At 44.1% G+C, this 23,643-nt stretch overlaps 1 protein-coding gene across 2 annotated transcripts in view; it reads right to left on the bottom strand.

Moving 5' to 3' along the window:
• Positions 1 to 378: 378 nt before the first annotated feature.
• The window catches only part of DUSP7 (dual specificity phosphatase 7), a 46,242-nt gene continuing 22,977 nt past the window's right edge, over positions 379 to 23,643 (bottom strand). The window contains exons 4-6 of one of the 2 annotated variants that reach the window (XR_011905101.1): positions 4,102 to 6,964; positions 2,182 to 2,342; positions 379 to 1,659 (exon numbers count right to left, since the gene is read on the bottom strand). Coding sequence is in view for 1 of the 2 variants with exons in the window: in XM_072347169.1 (XP_072203270.1) it covers positions 6,931 to 6,964; positions 14,487 to 14,671 (219 nt within the window). In the remaining variant the exon portion in view is untranslated. The other variant, XM_072347169.1, reaches the window with a different exon arrangement.

Consider the following 23,643-nt stretch of genomic DNA (forward strand, 5'->3'; position numbering starts at 1 on the left):
AGACTAGTTGATTGAAACATTTTAAAGTAACTGAACTGTCTTAGAGCAAGCAGGGAAGGTCAGCTCAAAGCAGAATAGCTTTTTTTCGCCTTACAAGTTCACCTTCCCCTTGCAATACGAAACCATGAGTTCCACTAAGAGCACAAGTAGCGTAGTCACACGGATAGACAAGTGTCCTGCTCAGCAAAGATGACAGAAGACATTTTGGAAACAAATCAACAAATTCTGATTGTTTTCCCCACTTGAACTTTAGAGAGAAAAATTAAACACCCGCTGATAACACAGGAACAACAACAACAAAAGAGTTCTCAAGCCATGCAGACTTCACATGGTGCTTAGTTTTATTTTTCTAGAACCAATGTCCCCAGCTCAGAGAAGACACAATTAAGTCAGCATTTCCTGTGAAACTGTTTTGAGTACCACGAGCCTGTAAATGAAATTCAGTACTACAATTAACACTCAATGGGTCATCTGTGCTAACATTTTGGGGATATTTGGGTTAAACTCATAAACACCAAGCTCCTGTACAGTTTTAGGTCTATGCAGTTTTTAAAATCATTTCTTTTGCAATAAAGAAATACCTAGAAGCAGCATCTCTCTTTCTGGAGCTAAATGTAGGGTAACATCTCACAGCAACACCTCGTGCATTCGACACCTTCCATTACCCACAAGTTCTCAATTTGAACATTCAGTTGTGATAAAATTGGCTTTCTAGAACATGTATACAGAAAGAAACAACAAAGCAACCTCAAAATGTTACCAGACAAACTGCAGCCCAAATAAAACTCCTTAAGAACAATGTGGTATTAAGAAGCATGCATTCTTTAACACAGCACCAAATACACTGGGATCCTTCTCCCCTAACACATTAGAACAATAGAACACATTCCTTATAATCATTTGGGTAAACTATGCCCAGTATTTGAAGAGAGGTTTGCAGCTGTCTTGAGATCTTGACCCCACCTCTCTCATTCACACACATTTGCTTATTAATGACAGGGCTAATCCTCCTTTTAACAAGCTAGATAGGTATGCTAATTCTTAAGATGCTTCCAGAAGGCAAGATTAGCTTTGCCCACAACAGGAACAGGTACACTTGAATGTTTCAAATTAACTGAACTGTGATTCTGCACTGCTGATCACAAGCCTCTGAGCTCAACCAGTCAGCCAGTTCTCAACCCACCTCACTGCCCACGCATCTGTCCCACACTTTCTCAGCTTTGTTATCAAAAGCCTTGCTGAAGTCAAGGTAGATGATATCCACTGCTCTCCCCCCATCTATCCAGCTGGCGATGCCATCATAGAAGGATAGAAGGTTGGTTGAGTACAATTTTCCCTTGGTGAATCCACGATGTGGTTGCTCTGGTGGGTCCCAGGGCAGGGTTGGAACAAGATGGTCTTGATTGCCACTTCCAATCTAAGCCATTGTATGATTCCAGCAATGTGTGAAGTAGGATAGCACAAGAGTCCCTCCTAGCTGTTAGAAATGATGGTCAGTTTGAGGTCACTGCTACCATAGAAGAATATATGAAATGTCTATCTTCGGAAACTAGCAGCACTATATGTTTGATTGTGGGATCCCAACACGGAAGAGCTCAGCATCTGACCTTTTCTTTGGTCAGTTTGAAAGCAGATCATCTCAGTCCTTGACAGAAAGATCTGTAAGCCAGTGTGCAGAGATCCTTGGCAAAACAGCATTATGTATGAAAATGTACTCTAAGACATTTTTCAATTACAATAGTATATGCAACTGCCAGGGGGCAATCGTGAATTGTCTCCAAATAGCATTAAAATGTGAGTGAAAGCAAGAGATTGTTACTACTGCATCCACATCCATACAGAAAAGAGAAATGGGGGAAACTGATTCACACAGAGCAACATCTGCTTCAGAGCAGATACTCCCCAAGGGGGTAACACCTGCTGTACTGGCTCAGGACAGTCAAACAAACTGAAGATCAAATCTGAGCAGCTCTTAAGTATTTGAAAATAAAAGCATATTGGTTTCAGTCAGCATGGAAAGAGACATCTTACACATTCAGTCAGCATGGAAAGAGACATCTTGCACATGCAGGAGCTCTAAATATATGTTAGCATATCAATTTAGCAGTGACAGGGGGCTTAAGGTCCACCTTAACCTGACAGTGTATATGAACAACAATAAAACACATATTAAGGACTCACCTTTTCCCCTATGATGAGTGTGAACAGCGCAGACTGAAAGAACAAGACTCACCAGAAGATCTCCGCAGTGCTGAAGCACTTGGGAATGCTTTATTCTGTCAGCACATTTGGCTGGGAGCTTTGAGGAGCGTAACAACAAGCATGTGTGACCTCTCTGACTCCTGAAAACTTAGAAATTGATTGTTTAAATTCCACACACCACACAGAAACAAACTTACTTATGACAACAAACATAGATTACTGTGACATAATTGATCTAGTTAAGTTTTCTCTCCATGGGAAAACTTAAGACATTCCATTTAATAACAATTCAATGTCTTTTTTATGGTACATTTTCCCAAATTAAACTTTAAAAAGTGTTGCCCTGTACAAAGCCTGGTACACAACTTGGAAACCAAGATAACAAATCCTGAGGGAAGCTGCCCAGATTGGTTTGTTGCTGAGATAAAAATGACTAAATGATAAATCATTGTGCAGTGATTGCTTTCTATTTGTCAGATGTTATCGTAACGGGACCTTGTATACCTGTTGTGGTTTTGTGATTTTTTTTTGTTGCCGGTATTCTACACCAGAATATCATGTGAAATAATGGGAGCTCGAGTTCATGTTTTTGTTCCGTTTACTGCCTTTTACAGCCATTTTGGGTCTTCGGATGGGAGGGGCAGCACTCCCAGAGGACCTGGTGTGCAGAGGAAGAAAAAACAAAAATCTAGAGCTAGAGTTGAAATGCCATTGTAGCAGATGTAATTTTGTACCTGAGGATTCCTCCCCACAATCCACTACATACTAGATCTCCAGCAACTGCTTGCATCTCTCAGACACATTCGCAGCTATTGCTGAAGTCAGTAGGTTCCAAAATACATGAGATCTTGCTTAGGTAGTTTGAGAGAAAAAAAAAAATCAAATATGCTTTTAAAAAATGACCACACTGACTTTGAGGCATAGCTCTCATTGTGGGGCTATCTGATCTTGTGTCTCAAGAGCAGCTGAAGAGTGTAGGAGCTAGGGGATAAGCTGGCTACTCTAGAAAGAGGCATTGATTTGGATCTTCTTTATCAGGTGGGAGGAAATGATTATAGATAGAGATTAACCAAGAACTCTGCCAATTGCAGCTGGAAGGAAAAAAGAAGTAAAGAAGCAAACAAAAAAGCAGCAGGTGTGAATGGTAGATGCTTCTGATCGTACTGCTACCAGAAGAAATTCTTAGCAAGCCATGTCCTCAGTACAAAGCCTCTTTAAACACCAACCTCTGTGTTTGGTGTAAGATACCACTCCACATTATACAGACATTCAGAAGTCTTTAATAAATACATCTCTCGACTGCTTTTTGGTTGCATTAAGATGTGCTTACCTGCCCATAGTAATATACTGGGAAAATAGGTTGAGGAGAGGGAAAGAAGGATTGTCTAAAGACAGCGATATCTACTATAAAGAATGCCAAGCACCTTTCAAAGGACAGGGTTTAGAATTCCAAATTTGAATAGACCAGCCAAGACTGTTAATGATCACTTACACTGCATAGAAATGTCCTCGAATTTCTTCTGATTTCCCAAAACCAACCCTTGGCTGGGACAAAAATATACCATTTCTTCAAAGGCTTTAAGTGACAGGAAAAAAAATACCATATCCCTTGGTAATTGGTGCCAACTGTTATACAGTCACTGTTAAAAAACATGCTTACATTTATCTAACCATATGTTGAGTAGGTCACCTACGCTATGCTTTTATCTGTTTTCCATCCATGCTCAGACATCACTTTATCCAGTGAAATTTATCCCTGTATTTGCAAATGATACTCAACAGTTTAGGGCAGGAAGAAAAGGATGCTGCATTCTGCTGCAAGGCCATGCTTCCATCTGTGACCCTGCACTTGCTTCTAACTGCTCTGTGTTTCAGAAACAAAAACAAATTTAACCTTACCTGAGGATCTAGACAGAAACTTGAACAGGCTTCCCAGCAGAAAGGTATCACCCCATGACACAGGTGTTCTGGAGGCTGGTGTGAGGCACAATAGAGTCGGCCAGAACCAAGCTGCCAATTGAGAATTGTGGGAACATAAATTAGAGCCCTGTGTGCCTTGCAAGAGCATAGAGAGGAAGAAAAGAAGATCCCAGGTCTCTCTGTGAACTGCAGTCCTCCAGTCTATCACATCAAGATAGCTAGGCCATTCACAATCACAGGGGATTGCAGCAGCATCACGCACAAGCTGTCACTCCACACATAACTCCATGGAGGAAGCGGCACCAACTAGCATTATTTTAACACTGGGCTGTAAACTGTGTCAGAAGTGTTTTCTGCATGGGTCAGTCATTCTTTCTATGAGGGCATGAGCATACAGGGTGGGGGTGGGCACACAATCCCCTCTATCCAGAAGGTCCCTGCAGTTCCATACCAGTACCTGAATGCAGCAGATCCCCAGCAGACCCTTGGACGCTGGCAGAGGACTGACACAAGAAAACTGATAGTGGACCTGTATGTCAGAAACAAGTAGCAGGTTTCTCTTGTGCTAGTTACCATCCGAACTCTAACTTTTTATTTCCACGTAATTCTCAGTGTAGAAGTACTACCAGACAGGATCAAGGCTTGGAGAGATGTTGCCAGAACAAAGCCAGTCCTGCAGTTAGACTGTGCTCACCACCTATGAAAATTCCTGCTTTCTGCTGAGCCCGAGACATGCACTTACACATCTCCCAGATCCAGCTGTAAAAGTAGGCAAACCTGCTCTAGTTTGGACTTAGAATTAGCAGGCACAGGAAAAAGACGGGAATCTGACTTCAAATACCCAGTACTGATTTGGCTCAAGTGTTCCTCTTTTTATGCCTCCAGACTTTTTCTCCCCTGTCCCCTATCGGCAGCCCTCTCTGCAAGGCAGTCATCAAGTAATATTCACCATCTTGTCTAAATAACCACCCCACGTTTTCTAGCCTACCAGGATGGAAAACCTGTCTGACTGCCCAAGCTTCTGCAGGAAGCATGATGAGGTGCTAAGAAAATAATTCTGCCTACAAACTTATTGTGGCTGGATGGGGCTTTTGGCTGGCTGTCAGCTCTCCCTACACATTGTCTCACCAAGACTCTCCCTTCGCTTTGTTCCCTAGCAAGTCTCTGCAAGAAAGCAAAGAAACCAGGATTAAATATATATGACAGAGGCAGGCCAAGACACACAATCTGAATTCCCAGACAAAGTACAAGACAAATATAAGCATGACAGAAGAACAAACATAATATAGGCTTATGTTTAGCATGAGCCCTCTGTGAATGTGATTGGAACAGCTGCACCTTCCAGCCCAGTAGGTTTTGTTAAAACATGGTCGGCAGTACAGCAGATCCCAGAAAGAGAGACAGGAGTCACCAAGCATTTAGAAAGAGGCTGTAGGGGTTTGACATCATCTTGAATGCCACCAGGACCACTACCTTCAAATGGCACTTGAGCCACTGATGTAAAATTAATGAGTGCTCTGAGTCCCAACCCAGACCTGCCCAGGTGGAGCTACAGGACTTCAGTATCTTGATTGGGAAAGGAGGAAATAAAACAAGAAGGCTGTCTGAACAGTCCTCTCCCTTGATGCCTAAAACAGGCACCTAATGGCTCCTAACACCATCCGGAGCACCTGATGTGTGAGTGTTACTGTCAGTGTAGCTCCAAATGTGCTACCTGCTAGAGGTGAGCCGACAGTAAAAGAGTGAAGGAATACTGCCCAGACACAGCTGGTGTTGTATTCTTAGTTTTCCCAATGTAGTTCTCTATGGCTCTGATGCAATACGCTAATTTTTTTTTCTTAAGATTGATGAATCTAAAGGCTGCTTTAAACTGTGAAGGTTTTGAAGTATTACCATTAGTAAAACACTTGATTGTGAAAATGTTGGGTATTTAATTTGACCTCCGTCTTCGTAGATTCTGCTGTGCAGCCACAACACAACACACAGTGCTGAGGAAATCCCACTGAGTCTGGCTGCATTGTCAACCCAGCAAGGAAGCCAACATCTCTCAGTAAAGGCTATTCTAGTGATGTTTCCAGGGCAGCTGTGGAGAGCTGAGACATTTTTGTACCAAGACCAATGCAGACCTATCCAGTGCCTCCAAAAATGTGGAAAATTTCCTCCAAAATGATGTGTTTGAGAGAGACTTTTTCTGAAGTTTCATTTACTGATGAAAGCAACACAGAATTTTCTTCTTTACCCAGAATGCTGCATTTCTTTTGGTAGCAAAGAAGTGCCTCTCTCCATCATTCATGCATATTTCCGTACTACTGAACAGATAAAGCTTGCCAAAGATTAAAAGGAAGAAATCCTCTGCCACAAGTCATGACTTTTAGTGAAGCATTTTTAATATTGTTTGTGAATAGGGAACACCGAAGCAACCGACTCCACCTCATATAGCTGATACTTCTTCAGGAAACAACCACCAGCACCATGAGAACATTCACTGTCATACTGTGGGGAGTGGTAAGGTGTAGACAGCTCAAGGAAGCCTGGAGCCGAAGTGTTTCCTATGAGACAGTAAACCAAGATCTTCCTCTTCCCTGTGACTCAGTGTCACAAGAGGCAAACTGTAGATCACTTCTGGCTGGCTGAAGCCATAGCCATGGTATTAGGGAGCAGGCTGGCTGCACTGAATGCATGCATGTATCTGGAACAGAAGCAGGACAGGAGAGCTGCTGAGGAGGCCCTGTGGCACATCTGCCTCTGTTTCAAAGCCTGGCTAGCATCAATCACGCTGTGAAGATATCAAATGGGGTAGCAGGCACATCAGGTCTCTTCTTTGTGCTTCATGTGTGAAGAGCTGAGGAGGAAAAAGAAAAACAACAACAACAAAAATCAAAAGACTCATAGCAAAGGAAGAGCTAAGAGCTGGGAAGAGAAACACTTTCTGGTCACAAAGAATAAGCAAAGTATAAATGAAACTTGCAGTCACCTGCTGGAGAAAAGGCTGCAGGATCATCCCTGCTCATGCAATGCACAAATCTCTTGAAAAAATGCCACCTTTCTGCCATTACATTCACTGTCTTCAGAGGCTCTCTTTCATGCCTGTAGCTCTCCTCAAGCCTCATGACTGATTCTCCTTACCCAGATCTGTTTGTCCATAAGTAGGGGAAGAACAACACTGAAGAGCAAAACATCTGAGTTTCCAAGAAGCCTGCACTACCCCTCCCTAGTGATTAAGTAACCTAAAGAAAAAAAACAAAACAAAACAAAAAAAACCTTCACCTTCACATTAGAAAACAAGAAGAGAAAAAAGGAGATCATATCTAAAGCCAGTGATTGCATTCACATATAAAAGAAACCTGTGGTTTTGTGACCACATCAGAGCCTGCAAGGCCTACTAACGGTTTCTACATGGGGTTATTGCCCACACCCTTTCAGCAAAACGTACCCACAGCTAAAGCCATCTTCTTGCACATTTATTTGGGGCTCTTGTTTGGAAGCTCAAACCCAGCATACCAGGAGCAACTACTTCCAAATACTTCTTTGATTTTTACTCACCCACTTGCAGTATTCCATGAGTATTTGTCACTACCAGTTAACTAGAAAATACTATTTGCAAAGTAGAGGTGAACAAATGGTGCAAAGACAAGTTTGCATTCTGTCTTAAAACAGGTTCCACTACTGTGTAACATGGTTGAGGCACAAGGCCAAACTCTTCCAAAAAACTTCCAGGGACTGAGACTCTACAGCCTGCCCAGGAAATCTACTCGTGACTTTGTCCTCCTCAACTACTCTTCAAAGTTGCATCAGCCATAACAACTTGTCTGAGAAACATCAGAAAAAAAGAGTGCACAAGGAAACTCTGTGATTCCAGACCATTCCATGCAGCTAGCCTAAAGGAAAGGAGGTAAGCCCCGGTAAGAACCATGAGAGTCTGGCAACTGATTTAACAGCAGCCTCTACCTGAGCTGCTGCTGTCCAATCCTCACAATGGAGAGTGCAAAAATTACTCATCCATGAGGAAAAAGAAATCCATATTGGACTGACTGTAAGCATCAACTCTCAGTGCAGGGCCAGTTTCTATGAGCAGTGCTCATAAACATGAACATACATTGGCCTTTCACTTTAGGAGCACCCCATCTGTGATCCACTCACCTGGCTTGTACATTGTTGGTGCAGGTTCTGGTATTCTGGTAACAGGCTGTTAACTGCCAATGCCTTCTGTTTTCCAAGTAATTTCATTTTCAAACTGTCCAAAGGCAGAGTTGGGGCTCACCAGCCCCAAGCCAGGCAGAAGAGTTCCTGGAACCATTTGGATTGGAAGACAGAACTGGGCTCCTTCTCCCACATGCTAATGTGTCAGCCCCCATGAGAAAGGGATGCAGTCAGTGATGGAGCTGCCATCTGCAGTGTTCAAACAAAGGAGACTGACAGTGCCAACAGAAATTACAGCTGTGCTATGGAAAGCAGATGCTTTTTCATAAAAATAAAATGACACTCATTCAGCCTTTGAAAGGTATTTCTTACAGAAAAATTGCACAAACGCCAATCTGGAATCCCCTTGTTTGTCTCAAGGGGTACCCAGCTCTTCAGGTGCTCTCTGACTTGAAGAGTGCAGTCATGCACCAACCCTTGGCATCTGGAAGCACCATATAAAGAAAAGAGTAGGAGGAATTACTCCCCCTTGTACGATATGAATATTACATGCAGAAAGAAATAAAATAATACAGTCAGAAGTCTAATTTTGCAGAAGCTAATCTCATTTTCATATTCAATGCAATGTCAAGCCCATCCTCTCAAAACTGCTGTGTCAAGTCTTGTGAGTTTGGAGTGAAGTGATTCCCAGTAGAAAAGTTTCACTGCCCCAGCAAAGAATGAGAGCAGTGTAAAACACCAACAAAACAAGTGGTGAAAATTAAAAGGGGGTGGCTTTAAAAAGCTCATCTTGTGTAACTTTTCAGTACCAGGGTGAGGAAATGGGTTTTGCTTTCAAACAAGGGTGGGCCAGATCCTTGGCTGAATAAATCAGCACTGACCTGCTCATGTCAGTGACTTGCTGCTGATTCATAGCAGCTGAGGGTCTGGCATACAGTCCTGACAGTATCATGGGAATTTAAATTAAGATCACTTGAAGATGTTATTTTGATATAATGTTATTAAAAACCAAACATACCAAAACAGAACTAAACTAATCTGAGGAAGAGTAAAGGAAATGCAGTGTGGAATCAGAGGCTAGAAAGAACTACAAGACAATATGTAATCCCTTGAAGCTTTCTTACTAATTAGTCTCTTTGTTCCAGAACAAGGCCATTGGTGGTGTGAAGATTTCAGCGTTTAATGTGTTTCCATGTCCACAATGAGCTCATAGTAACTCCTAGAGCAAATAGCACCATGGATACACAGAATGAACCTGTTTGCAAATTAACCATGACCATGCTCCCCTTTTCACTCGTCCCTAAAGCACACATGGCCATGACAGGCCTAAAAGCCAGTAGGCTCATCCCAGTACCTCTGCCAGCTCACCCACTGCCACCAGACAAGAAGAACAGAAGGGTATCCTTCAGCAGCACGGAAGCAGAAAACAGCCTGGGAACCCACAGCACATCACAGCACATGGAAGAGGCACACCCCATTGCCAGTGCTTGAGCAACTCTGCTTCCACTTAGTCACAGAGTGGATGTGAGCAACACTATCTTGGATTCACCCACAGTGGGAAGCAACAGCCTTCCCACAGAGCGCCCCTAGGCTCTCTACTCCCACTCGTGGTCTTCCCTCCTCCTAAATCTGTCCTTCCAGCCACAGCAATGACTTTGCCATCAGCCTTGCCCAATATAGTCATGCCCTGGACCTCCCCAACCAGACAGCCAGGCCTCCAGCAAGTTCTCATCCTCTTTCAGGATCAGAAAGGAAGATGCTAATTCACTGCTTAAGTGGGTGGAGGTCTTTATTATGTTTAAGGCCTGAGAAATCACTGGTGCACCAAGAACCCCAGAGTTCCTTCCTAATTACACAGCAGAGCACCATGATCCATGTCAGTAGCTGCCTGGTCCCTTCACCTCAGCCCTTGCTGGTGTAACACAACAAATCCGAGTGGAAGTGATTAGCACGTTGCAACCGCAGTCGCCTGCCTCCCAGCTCCCACACAAACAGGCGCCATGGAAGAGCCATGGGCACCAGTCAGAGGTGCTCTTCTGCATTGCAACAGGGCAAGCTGCACTTCAAAACCCATCACCTAGGTTGTCCTCAGATTCCCCACTGAAGACAGGAGGATGGATGGAGAACCCAGACTGAGAGGCATTTTTAAATTCCTAGGGGTGGTTAAAAAATTAGAACTAGCTCTGGGGCTTTTTTGTTTGTTTTTCCCTTCCCATTTCTCTTTCCTTTTGGTCTGATTAACTTTGGTGACTGGTTTGCAAAATTCAACCAGGTTGGGCCTGATGAATCACTCATCTTCAGCAAGCAACTGTGAAAGATTGCAGGCACAAAGGAGTTGTGTTTCAGTAACAAAAAGACAGCCAAAGAAAAATAAAACGAGATAGGGAACAGGGAGAAGAAAAAAAAAAGACAGTGGGGCAACAGCACTCATGGACCTCCTTCTGCTGTCTGGCCTCAGCACATTCAATTGTACAAGTGCCAGACCTCCTAGGAGATCTAGTAGGCAGCTGTTATTTTTAAAGCTACATTGTAGGTAGCTGTTCCATGTGAAAGACTAGCACACTGGATTTATAGGTACCGGTGCCATTAACCCACTTCAGATCCCTCACTTCCATGCATCTATGAGGCTTGCAGGATCTGCCTTTCAACACTACCTCTCTTTTCTGAGTGAGGCCATTTGGGAGCGTCTACCACTGCTGCAGAGATCAGCAGCATGTACGCATAAGTATACTTCTGAGAGCCCACTTTTATGTCGATATACAGGCAGATAGATTCAAGAATTTGTCTTCCATGTGGAGAGCACCAGATTCTGCATTTCATTTGTAAAAAGCTCTTGGTGAATCTGAACCACAAAAGTATGATTTAAAGATAGTTCAAAGTTGTCAACTGGCTTCAGGAGAAAAGATCTACAATTCAGTCCAATCAGTTCTAGCAACCTGGACACCCGGTGCCCCCTTATGAAAGAAAAACAACCAACCCCCCCTACATTTTATGTCTGAACTGCAAACAACCTGTGTTGTGAATTAAAAAAAAAAAAAAAAAAAAAAAGGAAAAAAAGTAGCACCCACTACTCAGAGTACACCCGACCCCATGAGTCTATCCAAGAAGAGTCAACAGTTCCAACACTGAGATAGAAAGAGGTCTGAAAACCTGTGGGACTGGATCTGAAGGAAAGAGCTTTCACACCACAGCCTTAGTGCCTGTTCCCAGGCTGCACTAGGGCAGGTATCTCTCTACAAGAAGCAGCACATTAATTCTGTATTGGTTGCGATAATTATAACTGAAATTTACATTTCTCCATTAAAAGTCATCATCTATGTAATGCTGCACTTACTAACAAATAATCATCAAGAGACTCCCAACCAGTTCTACTAGGAACCTAAACAACTCAGCTTTAGGTTAAGGGTGTGAAAGCTGACTCAGGCTGCTTCCAGTAGCTAAGCTGAGTGAAATACAATAAATACAAAGGAAACGTGGCTTTTCCCTTGCTGTTCTACGCAATATCTGCAAGCAATTACACCAGCTGATGCAGTTTAACATGCAGGAGAATAGTTAGGACACTTCATGAATTATTTACAAATCTAGTTATGAAAGTTCAGGCCATAAGCTGAAAAGGAAGCTGGATAAAGGAAGCTGGACTTAAAAAAAAATCACATGGCACCTTTTAGCCATTCTTTAAAGTGGCAAATTGGAAACAGACAAATACATTTAGGGCCTTTCCTCTATGGCCTTCCATCTCATGCAGTCTTGTACCTCTGCTAGGATTAAGAGTAGCTCACAGTTCCTTTCCATATGGCAAATCACAAATTTTACTTGACCACTTCTGCATTGTAATCAGTAACTGCAGCTGGATTATGGCATCATTCTTCAAAACCCCTCGAGTCTCACTGTAAAGCAGTGATGAATCCTTGTTCTCTCATAAATCAAGGCAGTTATTAGCTCACCTCCAGAGCTAATATTCCAGAGGAATAAAGTGCCAAAGTGTGTCCTAGGAGAATGGAAAGGCAACAACTCCTCTGTGAGAGGAAAAATAAAGGGGGGGGGGGGGGGGGGAGGGGGAAGGGGATGTTTTTTTGTTAACATAACTTTAGCATTTCTATTCTTAGAGGACATCTGAGGGCTTTTAACAAGGTAGGTACTGTGAACGTACAGTCCAGAGCTCCAAATTTAGTGGCAGTAAACAGTGACCTACAGTCAGCATTACCCAAAAGCACATCAATGACCTGTCAGTCATGAATCAGCTCCAGACAGACAGAAGACAGACATACTTTCCCCGTGTCAGCAGGACACCATGTCTGAAAGCTGAGAAGTATCCTCTGTGGAAGTTACTTCCCCTCAACAAATCATGTATGTACACATCTCAACATGATGATGTGGGTGGCTTCACTGGTCTTACGCTCAGCAAACACCCCTTATGATGACTGCCATCTAGCTATTGTCCTGACCATCTCCTCAGGTGTCTTTAGGGAGCTGGAGACCAGCTCTGCAAACATCAGATCTTCTCCAGTGCCTCCAAAGGTCACCTCCCTGTCTCCAAAGCCAGTATGGATTTTCTAAGAATCCTCTTTCCAAGAATCTTCTTCTCTCTTCCTATCCTTGAAGAAATGATAAGCAGCCCTGGAGCTGGTTAGCGAGGATGCACGATGGCTTCCTTTGCAGGAAGACTTTTAATGCTTTTTATCCTCACCAAGACACCTCCTTTTTCAGTTCTGAAGTGCTACAAGAAGCAGCATCTCAAACTAAGGAAGGGCTGGAGAGTTTAACCTCTGACCAACAGTGATCTCCATCTGATGTAAAACTGCAGCATCAAAAAGAAACACATCCCTTTCTTTAGTGTAGAGAAGACAGAGATGAGACACAGGCCATGAAGGAGAAAGGGGTTCCAAAAAAAACCTTCTCGCTCTGCATGGCATCCATCCTCAAGTTTTTCCTCACAGGGTCCCAGTAGCACAGCTGAGCAATTGATGCTAGTGGGCAATAGCTCTCCCAGACATTTTGTGAACAACCCATAAGAGTCTGAAAGCAGCCTTCACAGTGTTGGTTTACAGCTGGGAGAAAGATAACAGTATCGTCCAGTAATCAAGCAAAGCAGCCAGAATCACAGGATATTTTTAACCCATAATTAATAATAGTTTCTTAAACTTTATTGTGGTCACAGAGTCAGAACCAAATTTGATTTCAAAAAATTGCAATTATTGTACATGGAAAATTTTGAGAAATGTCACTAAATCCTCAAGGAAAGTACAATGAATGCTTTTTAAATGAAAACCAAGCTTATGGATTGCTGGCAGCTGAAAGTAGCCTGGTAAATATTTTTGTTTTCCAATATGCAAAACAAATAGTGCAACAGTTGCTGAGCCCTTTCCCTTCCATGGCTCCAAATCTACCCATTTTTCAAAGTGGAATAATAGACACCTGTCCTCCGTTTTAAAAACCAGTAACCGTTTCCCTTACATACTGTGACCTGCAGGTGGACTGAACAGTGGGAAAAAAAAGCCAGGAGATCCATATGTACTGTAGGGACTGCAAAATATGGACAAGGAACAGAACCTGCTCCTGATAAAATAGATTGGGAAAGTGACTAGAGATGAAGCTTATCATGCCACAGCTTGAACCACCCCAAGCAATTCACACACCCATGTCTCTACACGAAGGCAATCAAATGGGAAGGAAGCATAGTTAGGGTTTTGCACTGCTCAAGCCCTATGCAGTTTCAGACAAGAGTAAACATCTTATTCAAGGATTAGGAATTGTCCCTCAAGGGAAAACCCTGCGGCTTCCAACCCTCCCAAGAAGGTCACTAATGGGTACCAGGAAACAAGAGGAGACTTGCATAAAGGGAAGGAGCTAAATCTCTCTGCCCGTGATTAAGGAAACTGAACAGACAGGTCCATGCACTCCAGCACTGGGGCACAGATATCAGAAAAAGAGAATAAGAAACTGTGGCATCGCTTAACCTATTGCTTCAAGGGCTTTAATAGTATTATCAAGCCTTTTTACTTAAGATGATTTCCATCAAATTTCTAGTTTTGTAGGACCACCTAGATCAAGATAACTCCAAATCAAGCCATGGCTCAAAAGAATAGTCTTTAAATCCATTTGTCACCTCCAATGCTACCAGATTAGCACAGCCAAGTTTACTGCCATTCCAGATACCATTTCTCATTCACAACTGCCTAATGAGACATGGTCCACAAAAATTCAAGCTGTAAAGACCAACTTACTTGTGGCTGTTCAGAGTGCTTCTGCAGAGCTGTGGGAGTATCCAGGAGACAAAAACATGCTCCTGTAGCCGTATCTGCTGCAGTCTCGTCAAGCTTGTCAGACTTAAACACCTGTCCTGCACAGCAGGAAGAGAGGTCATCATGAAGTCATCAGGAGTGCTGCTCCCCACTGAGCACAGAGGATCCTGAAAATACACTCAGACTTTGGTCATTCCTTCCTTAATACATCTACATGCCCACTACACAAGCTTTAACAGACGGCTTAAGAACTGAGACAGTGCAACATATGGAACCATGCAACATCTAGGCACCAACATCCTGGAAAAAAGTCCATTGAACTTTTCCAGCAAGCTCCAGAGGGAACAACTACATAGCTCACGTGTTGCCCTAAGAACTTATTTCTCAGATGCTGTGCTTGGGCAGTCGATGCTAGGTAATTAATCTTCCTGAAAAAATGAAACCATCTGGCTGCACAGTATCTACTACTCCTACCTGTGCTCAGAAGAAAACACAGATCCTGGTGAGGCCTTATTAAACATCTGTCTGTCCAATTTACCTGTTATTAGTACTATAGAATTTCTCAGATTTGAAAAGACCTTAAAGATCGAGTCCTACCATGACCTAACCATATTACCCTAACTCTAACAACTCTTTGCTAAATCATGTCCCTGAGCACCACATCCAAATGGCTTTTAAACACATCCAGAGATGGTGACTCAACCACATCCCTGGGGAGCCCACTCCAGTGCTTAACAACCTTTCCTGTAAAAAAGTGTTTCCTGATATTCAACCCAAACTTACCCTGGTACAGCTTGAGGCCATTTCCCCTTGTCCTGTTACCAGGGAGAACCAACCCTGCTCTTGCTGTAAGCACCTTTCAGATATCGGAAGAGAACAGTAAAATCTCCCCTCAGCATCCTTTTCTCCAGACTAAACAGCCCCAGTTCCTTCAGTCCCTCCTTTTAGGGCATATTCTCCAAGCCCTTCACAAGCCTTGTTGCCCTTCGCAGTCTAAAAAATGCAAATTCCTCACAGCTATCAGCAAAGTCAGTGCCGCACAAATACTCAGTGTGAGTTGACTGCAGCTGGGGTAAGTAACTTCAGTTCTTTTCTGCTCTGAAAAAGCAGCACTTAGTTTTGCAAGACAAGAGAAGCATGAGATGCCTGACCCCATACTTCATGGAAAGAAAAGCCAGTGGCTTCGCTGTCTTCTAGGCCTCTCAAAATATTACATCTTCCCCACATGTCCTCAAACAGATGTCCCATGTACATGAAATAGCCATGCTGCGTGCCTGCAAGAAAAGAGTGTCTCAGTTTTAGGTTAGCTAAGCATGTTGACTTGCCATATCAAGACAAATATCTGAGACAAAGAAAGATGAGCAAGAATTCATGGCTGATCCTTGTCTGTGGTTGCTGACTTCACTTCCTTGGCTAGTTTTCTGGCCTCTCAGCAAGGAGGTAAATGGAGCTTCCTGCCCTAGTGAGCTGCAGTTTGGCAGAAGTATCCACAGCCTTTGTGGTCCCGGGATGGCTGTCACAAGCCCTTGGCTTTGTCAAGTATGCCCAGAACAGTCCTCAAGCCAAGCTGCAGCCCTGCAGACAGACTCACAAGGACGATAAATAATTAGCAGTAATCACATTATTTTTCCCTTGGCTGAGTGCTCCTGCTCCTCCACTGCTGGTATGAACAGGGGGAAGAAAACTCAGTGGAGGGAAGAGGCCTTTCCCAGAAACACCCCAGCTTGGTTTGATCAGCAACAAGTTCTGTTGGATGTTCAGACTCGTGGCTATGTACAGGGCTCATGTGGAAGAATGATGGGTAAAGGAGAAGCAAGGACAAGCGGAGAGGTGTACATAGCCTGTCCCTGGTTCCCTTACATGTCTCACTGCTCTGTCTGGGAGAGCTGGATCTCTTGGTTTTCCCAACAGGCAGAGTTAAACCAAAGAGGGCAGGAACAGGCAACAGCTTTATTTCAAGCATGCCTTGGTTGCTCAGGGCAGTACAACTGCAAGAACTGTGAGGAAGAAGGGGAAAAAAAGCATTTTGGAGTTAACTGAGTTAACTGCAAGTGTGCTAACCGTAAGAAAAAGAGGCAGAAAGGATGGCAGAGATAATTACTCAGTGTGCTGTGTTTGTTTCCCTTCTGGACACAAGATAATGAGATATTCTTTGCCAAGCAGAAGAGTATTCTGGCAGTGGCATGCTCTGGCTCCTGCAGGATGGAGCTGCAGAAATCAACTGTCCCCTTACCAGCACTGGACAAAAAAAAAAGAGCCCAGCTTTCCTGGCAGCGAGAGAACAGAACATACCATTAACTGACTCCTCTTGGGCACCATCTAACCACTCAGTATCCCCAACCTGCACAGGTGCCCAGGTTTCTCTTTCCTCTCTAAAAGCTGGAGAGTTCTGCTCCTGCTGGTTTCACCAGTGTTATCCATCTAGTTCATGGTACCAGAGCTATGACACCTAAAGATACCTGTCACCTGCCCGCCTTCTACTTTCTTCCGCAGTGGTTAGAAAATGCTGCTGAGAAAATATTTACTTTTCATTTGAGAAAAGGTTATTGACTTGTAGTGTAAACCACTCTTCCCTGAGACAACAGAAATGGGAAAAATACCCTAAAAGAGAAGAATCAGCCTGGAGTCTCTTCTCCAGTTCTTCCTCCCATAACCCAATCAGACAACATGACAAGGCTCTGAGTGGCTACAACCCCTAGGAAAGGGGTTTCATGTTCCCTCATGAAATCTACCTCCAACAGTACCTTGTTTGGCTCCGAGCAGGAAGCAGGGCTCACCCTAAATAGAGCTGAGGTGGGTAACAAAACAGGAAGATTCACATCCTGTAGCATCACAGGAACAGTTCCCCATGCCTGCTGTGTGTTCCTAGGAAAGCCTGCCAAGGTGTCAGAAACAAGCACAGGAAGCAGAGCAGCAGCCAGTTGCACTTCCCAGATGTTGCCTTTGAAATACCCTTTGTAACGTGTGCTCATCACATCCAGCTGCATCACAGCATTGCAGAATGGCAAAGGATGCAGCATAGGAAAAACCATGTTAAGCATTACAGCACAGCACTTGGTCAAAGGAAGCAATACACTTCCCTGTGCACAAAACAGTGTTCTGTGGTGATTTCAAGTTCACCTTTTACCTGTCACTTAAGTTCCTATGTGGCTTCATGTACACAAAGAACACAAGAGCATAAACAGTCTATAAATGCAAAGAAAAAAAATCTCCTACTCAAAGCTGCACAAGGAAAAATAAAGCTAATAAACTATCACAGATCCAGAGTACACATCTACCTGCACACAGAACTGTAAAAAGCTACAGAGAAAATCTGCGCCCTACAAATGCCACTTTGCTTAAATTATATCAAGCCTAATCAATCCAAAGACTGTTAAAACACAGGCCTGGTTGGCAGTCTCAGCAGCTTTGGACTATCCACCTCAGCCCATGAATGCTTTCACCATTTCTTTGCTGGCATATGGATATATCTGTCCATTCGGAGCAGCAACAGCTGTTTTGCACACAGCAGTGGAAGGAAAGAGCAAGCACACTACGAAGAATGGTGACTGAAAGAATATATGCTTGGGGAACAGAATGCAGAGAAAACAAAAAAAGGGGGAATTTTAACGAGGGTGATGAATGCTGGAGTATAGATTCCTGTCTGGCTTTAAGAGACTTAGCTCCAGTGCTGTAGCAACACAGCTGCAGCAGTACAGCCCCAGCACATGCAGTCTGTATATAAGGGCAGGTAGTGACAGGATGAGGGGAAATGACTTTAAATTAGAAGAGAGTAGATTTAGACTATTAGAAATTCTTTACTGTGAGTGTGGTGAGACACTGGAAAAGGTTGCACAGGGAAGCTATGAATGCCCCCTCCCTGGAAGCACTCAAAGCCAGGCTGGTTGGGGCTGTGAGCAAACAGGGCTTGAGGGAGGTGTCTCGGGTTGGAAGTAGGTGATCTTAAAGGTCCCTTCCAACCCAAACCATCCAGTTATTCCATGTTCACCATATGCAGCATTTCAAACACATAACACTCCCTTGCTCAGTGCTTCAGTCAGCTGCTCATTCCAAGAGGCTCACAGTCACTAATGGTTTTCCTTTTTGTATTTATCAGCAACTCAGAAAGACTGCACCACCACTTTCCAAGGGTCCCTCCCTTGTACCTGAGAAGGACAGAATGGCAAGCTGCCTTGCTGCACACTCCCTTTATCTAAGGGGATGAAAACAAAAATGTCAGGGAGCTTGGAGACAGGACAGATGAAGAAGAGGCCAGAATTAAAAGACCAAGGAAACATTGCAATGACTTGTTGTAAGGTAGAACCCCCGCAGACAGCTTCCCCTGAGGACTGGGAGCACAGGGAGACAGGAAAGCAAGTAATTGACCTTTGCTTTGCTCCAGTTCCCTAATCTAGCACAAACGCATTTGGGGATTTATGGGTTCTTGGAAGCTGCCAGCAAAGCTCAGAGCTTATTCCTAGGGTTATTGTTTTCCCATCTGTTTCTCTTCATTTCATTCCATTGCAGAGGCCCCATCGTGGGACACAAGAATGTGACCGGAACAATAGGCAGAACTTACTATCTCCAGGACTGCAGGGAGGGCAGAGCCACCATTGCAGGACAGGAGCCAGCAGCTTCTATATTTAGCCCTTTCTTGCTTATTCCTGATCACATTCACACCCCACACTCAGGAAGTCATGAGGTTTTCACGACACCACTGTCCCTGAGCACTGTACTTCCAGCAGCGTCCCTGAACTTAAACCATTCATTTCCCTTCTAATAATGCCATCAGGAAGACTTCCTGCTCCCTCCTCCCTCCCCCCCCCCCTTTTTTTTTTCCCCCAAATCCTATTTTGACAGGCTTTCTGTATGTAAGCAAACTAAACAAAACCATCTTCCTCTCCACAAGGCTGCAGCCTTGGAGCAGCACTGCAGCCAAAACCTTCCCTTTCCCTCACATCCAAGACGCACCTCACAGGAGAAATTAGATTGATCTTAAACTGCTTGCAGGCTTTGGCTTTCACAGTCCTTGATCTGTTTTCATCTCAAAAAACAGAGCAGTATTCAAGGCCACAGCAACAACATGGGACAAGGCAGGATGCTGCAAGGTACCCAGACATGTCCACACACCAGTGAGAGATTTCCTCAGCTATCAGTCCAAGCCCTGCCAGCAGACAGCATTAATTCACAACCCGTCCACATAAAGAAAATAATAAAAGTCTCTCCACTGAACAATTCAGCTTCTTATATCTACCTCATGCTGATCTTTCTGGAAGCTGTTTGATATCCTAGCTTCAGAGTAAATGGGAAATACCTAATTTCAAACTTAGATCCTCACTAGTCTTACCACACCTTCACCTTTTAGGTTTTCAGAGCTCTCCCTCCTCCTCTTCTTCCCATTCAGAAGAGAAAGGGGAAAAAAAAAAAAAAAAAAAAAAAGTTGCTCCCTCTTATCCTCTGCTTCAGTATGCCTACACATCCTTCTAGGGAGGTACAGAGAAACCATGTCCTGTTCTGGATTGCAAAGAAGACTGTCTGTGTCCCCAGCCTGCTGTTTAACCATCACCAGCCAGCAGTCCCCAAGGAAGTCATGCATTTCCCACAAGCACAGCTGGGCAGCCAGGCCCAGTGATGCAGCAGCTTTCCAACTGGGTGCAAGGCACAGGAAGATACAGAGCAGTACACAGCAGAAAAGGAAGTGGAAACTGGCTTAACCGAGGCCTGCGGAACACAGATACAGAATAACAAGCAGGCTCCTAATACCAGAAGCATGGACTGAGTAAGGATTGTAACTTTACAGGTAAATGCAATCAATGCATATGCACAAACATCTGTGGTCAGCAGTGCAGTTCCATCCCTAGCTGAATGATCCACTGAGTGCACCCATTAAAATGCTCGCAGCACCATTACTGAGCAACTGAAAATCCTTTCCCATAAAGCCTCAGAGACTCCACTGGGCAGAGGCCAAGCAGTTTAAAAAAAAAAAAAATCTATCCAGACCAAGAGCTCTTCAGAGACATTTCACCATCTGGAAAGAGGAGGGGGTCTTGCTCTGAGAATGCCTGGAGAGCCCGACCTACCGCGGTTAAACATGTGCTTCATCCAATATTAACTCCTGGGGAAGAGCATCATATCTTTCCCATTGTCTCATGCAGCAGAACCTGTAGTGAGCGAATCAGAAGGATTCTGCTCTGTGCTCCAGACAAGAGCATACAGTCAGAGCCCAAAGGGGGTGGCAGCTGGCCAGTCAGCAATTGCTTTTTAAGGAAGCCAGTCTCACAGTATTGGTGACAAACAAAAGCCGCTGCTGTTAGTGCAGGCTTCTTCATTTCCTCTTACTGCATCTCCACCCATACCATGCAAATAAAGCTGCAGGCCACTTCCCTTCAAAGCAAAAGAGTAGTGGCAGCTGTATTCAGCTTCAGGAGGAAGCAAAGTAGCAGCCAAGGTGAAAGCACTACCTCTTTCCACCATTCCCTGAGGAGGTACTCCCAGTGAAAGGGAGCAAGCTATTGGACAATAAATAAATAAATAAATCAAAATCACACAGAACTGCTCCTATTCCAAGCACCTTAGTTTAGAAAAAAAGAACTCCTAGTTTTGACACCAAGTGTCCTGACCAGGATGGGGAAGGAAGAAAGGCCTTCCTCCAGAACATGCAGATGGAACCAGTTCAAGCGGCTCCCATCACCTCAGCGGCAGAATCTGCAGTGTTATTTTGATTCCCGCTCTACAAGAAACAGCACAAGGCTAGGTAAAGACAGATAATATGATCTCTTAAAGCTGGCTTTTCTCTGCAGCACAGCACATCCTCCTCTGTGTTATTAGAGGGCTGTTTTTGAACTGAATGAAGTAACACTCTAAAGCTCTTGATTCCTTCCTGAGGGCAGCAAAAGCTTCATTCCAGTCTATCTTTCTCCAGGGAGAAGATTAAATATCTGAGATGAATTGAAATGCAGTCAATCAGGCAATGGCAATCTGCCAAAGTAGCAAAAAGGAGGCATGGGGGGGGAAAGAGAAGGGTGCCTGAGTACTGAAGTGACCTGTTTAAATGCTGCCAATAAATGCTGAGCTGCTCACTCAGGCTCTGAGAGATGGAGGAAGGGAAAACAGTAATGGGATTCCTCCTCCCTGTGTGGAAGATGGAGACAAACATATCGCTCTTCAAGCACCAGCTGTGCTCTAGGAAAGAGAGACTCGGCTGGAAGAGCTGGAGACAGTGCAAGACTAGACCAGCCTAGTTCCGAGAACTCACTTCTCACTGTAATCCTCTCCAGAGATAAGAATGACACAAACACTATTTCAAGAACTGTAGAAGAAGCATTCCTCTCAGCCGAAAAGACTACACTGCCCCACATGGCTTTCAGAAGTCCCAGCCCATGAGAACCAGCTTTTCTCACACAGGAGAGGTGCAACTACCAAGCCTCCCAATCCCTAGGTTTTGATGGGTGCGTCCACACTGGGTGCACTTCCATTTTCCAACAGTGGAAGCATAGCTGGAATGTGATCCTTTGGCCACAAAAAGCACAAAGTGCTGGGCTTGAAAGTTTTAGTGCCTCTGTAACTTACCTTCCTTAGGCAAAAGGCAGCTGGAGCCTGGGAACAATTTGAATTATGCCACTGGTGCTGAACCCAGGTTCAAAGCAGAGCTCTGATGTGCAACAGTGCTCTGCACAGACAGGGATAGCATGTTCACACTGGGACACGCAAGTCACAGCACCCACATTCCAGCAAGAAACTGCTAGCCCTCAGAGCAAGCTGGTTACAGAAAGCATTGCAATGTCTATTCAGGGGTGTCTGAAACTTTTAACTACCTCAGAAACCCCTCAGGATTGCATCAGGCTGTGAAACTGGAAAGTACAGGTCAAGGTTCTCAGAAATGCGTTGTGCAGTATCACCTCCATCTTCACAATAAGCAGCAGCTGGTAAACCACAGCAGAAAGGGAAATAAGAAGGAGAAGCAGCGCAGCAACAGAAACACTGCCGGAAGGATATAAAAACCACACCAAGAACCAGAGAAGCAAGCTGTGGGATTCATAGACATACATGCACTCACACACAGATTCTCGGACTGTTTATCAGGTTCAGGAAGGAAGAGGGATCAGTCTGCCAGAAAGATCAGTGGTGTAGGGGCTGTCTTATGATGCTCCCTTTAGGAAACAAAACCCACAGAGTGTGTGCACAGGTAAGACGAAGTTACAAAGCCTCAAAAACAGCAGAGGACACCACCTTTAACTAAACCCTATTCTAGAAGCTAATGAAAAGCACAGCTAAGTTCTCACTGTTTAAAGGCAGGGGGCAATTCTCTGCACTCTCCTGGCCCCTTCTGACTCTCCAACACAGCAGCTGAGCAAACCCTCTCTTCTCAGATTGGCTACATGTAGAACAGGGAACGCTAACCAATCCCAAACCTCTCCTAGCAATTCTTAGCTCCCTTTGGATAAAATGCCTCTTTGTACCAGGACACAAACATGCTTAATATCTCTTTCTCACTTGTAGGAGCTTGGACCCAGGTGGTGTAAAAATCAGGAGAGTCGAAGCTACAGGCTACAGATGCCAGCTAGAAACAGAGAAAGGTTTGGCCAGCATAACAATTGTCCCCTGGCCCAGACAAGAAAGTCTGCTTCTTACCCAGGCAGTAAAGCCTTACGCAAACTCTTCATGCAACCCTATCTTGTTTAAAACTACTGCTGGAAAAATAATATTATAATAATAATAATAATAATAATAGGACACCAAGGCATGGCTGAGACTCCCATGCCTGCAAAAAAACAGGGAAACCCAAGGTGGAGGGACCAGAATGGAAGTATCATTGCCAGAGCTATACAGTATCAGATACTCTCTTGCTCTTGGCTTTTAACTGCTCATACATGAAGCCCAGATGGTTTTCAGAGTGAGGGAGAAGGGTGCATCGCTTACACAAGCAATGCCATATTTCAGTAAATACCATATGCCATCCAGACACTTTGGACTGAATCCAGCTTCTGTTAGGCTGGGGACCTGGCTCTTCCAGTAGACAGCAAACTCCTTTTGCACTCAGTGCATGCCTAAAACAGAGCTGTCTCAAGCAAATACACATTTTGTCCAGATGATCCTTGTTATACCTGGCACGAAGAGATTTCCAATGCTCAGCCATCCAGCATCTGTTTCCAGGCTTGGC

The sequence above is a fragment of the Excalfactoria chinensis genome, chromosome 12 (assembly GCF_039878825.1).
Source record: "Excalfactoria chinensis isolate bCotChi1 chromosome 12, bCotChi1.hap2, whole genome shotgun sequence".
NCBI classification, from domain to species: Eukaryota; Metazoa; Chordata; class Aves; order Galliformes; family Phasianidae; genus Excalfactoria; species Excalfactoria chinensis.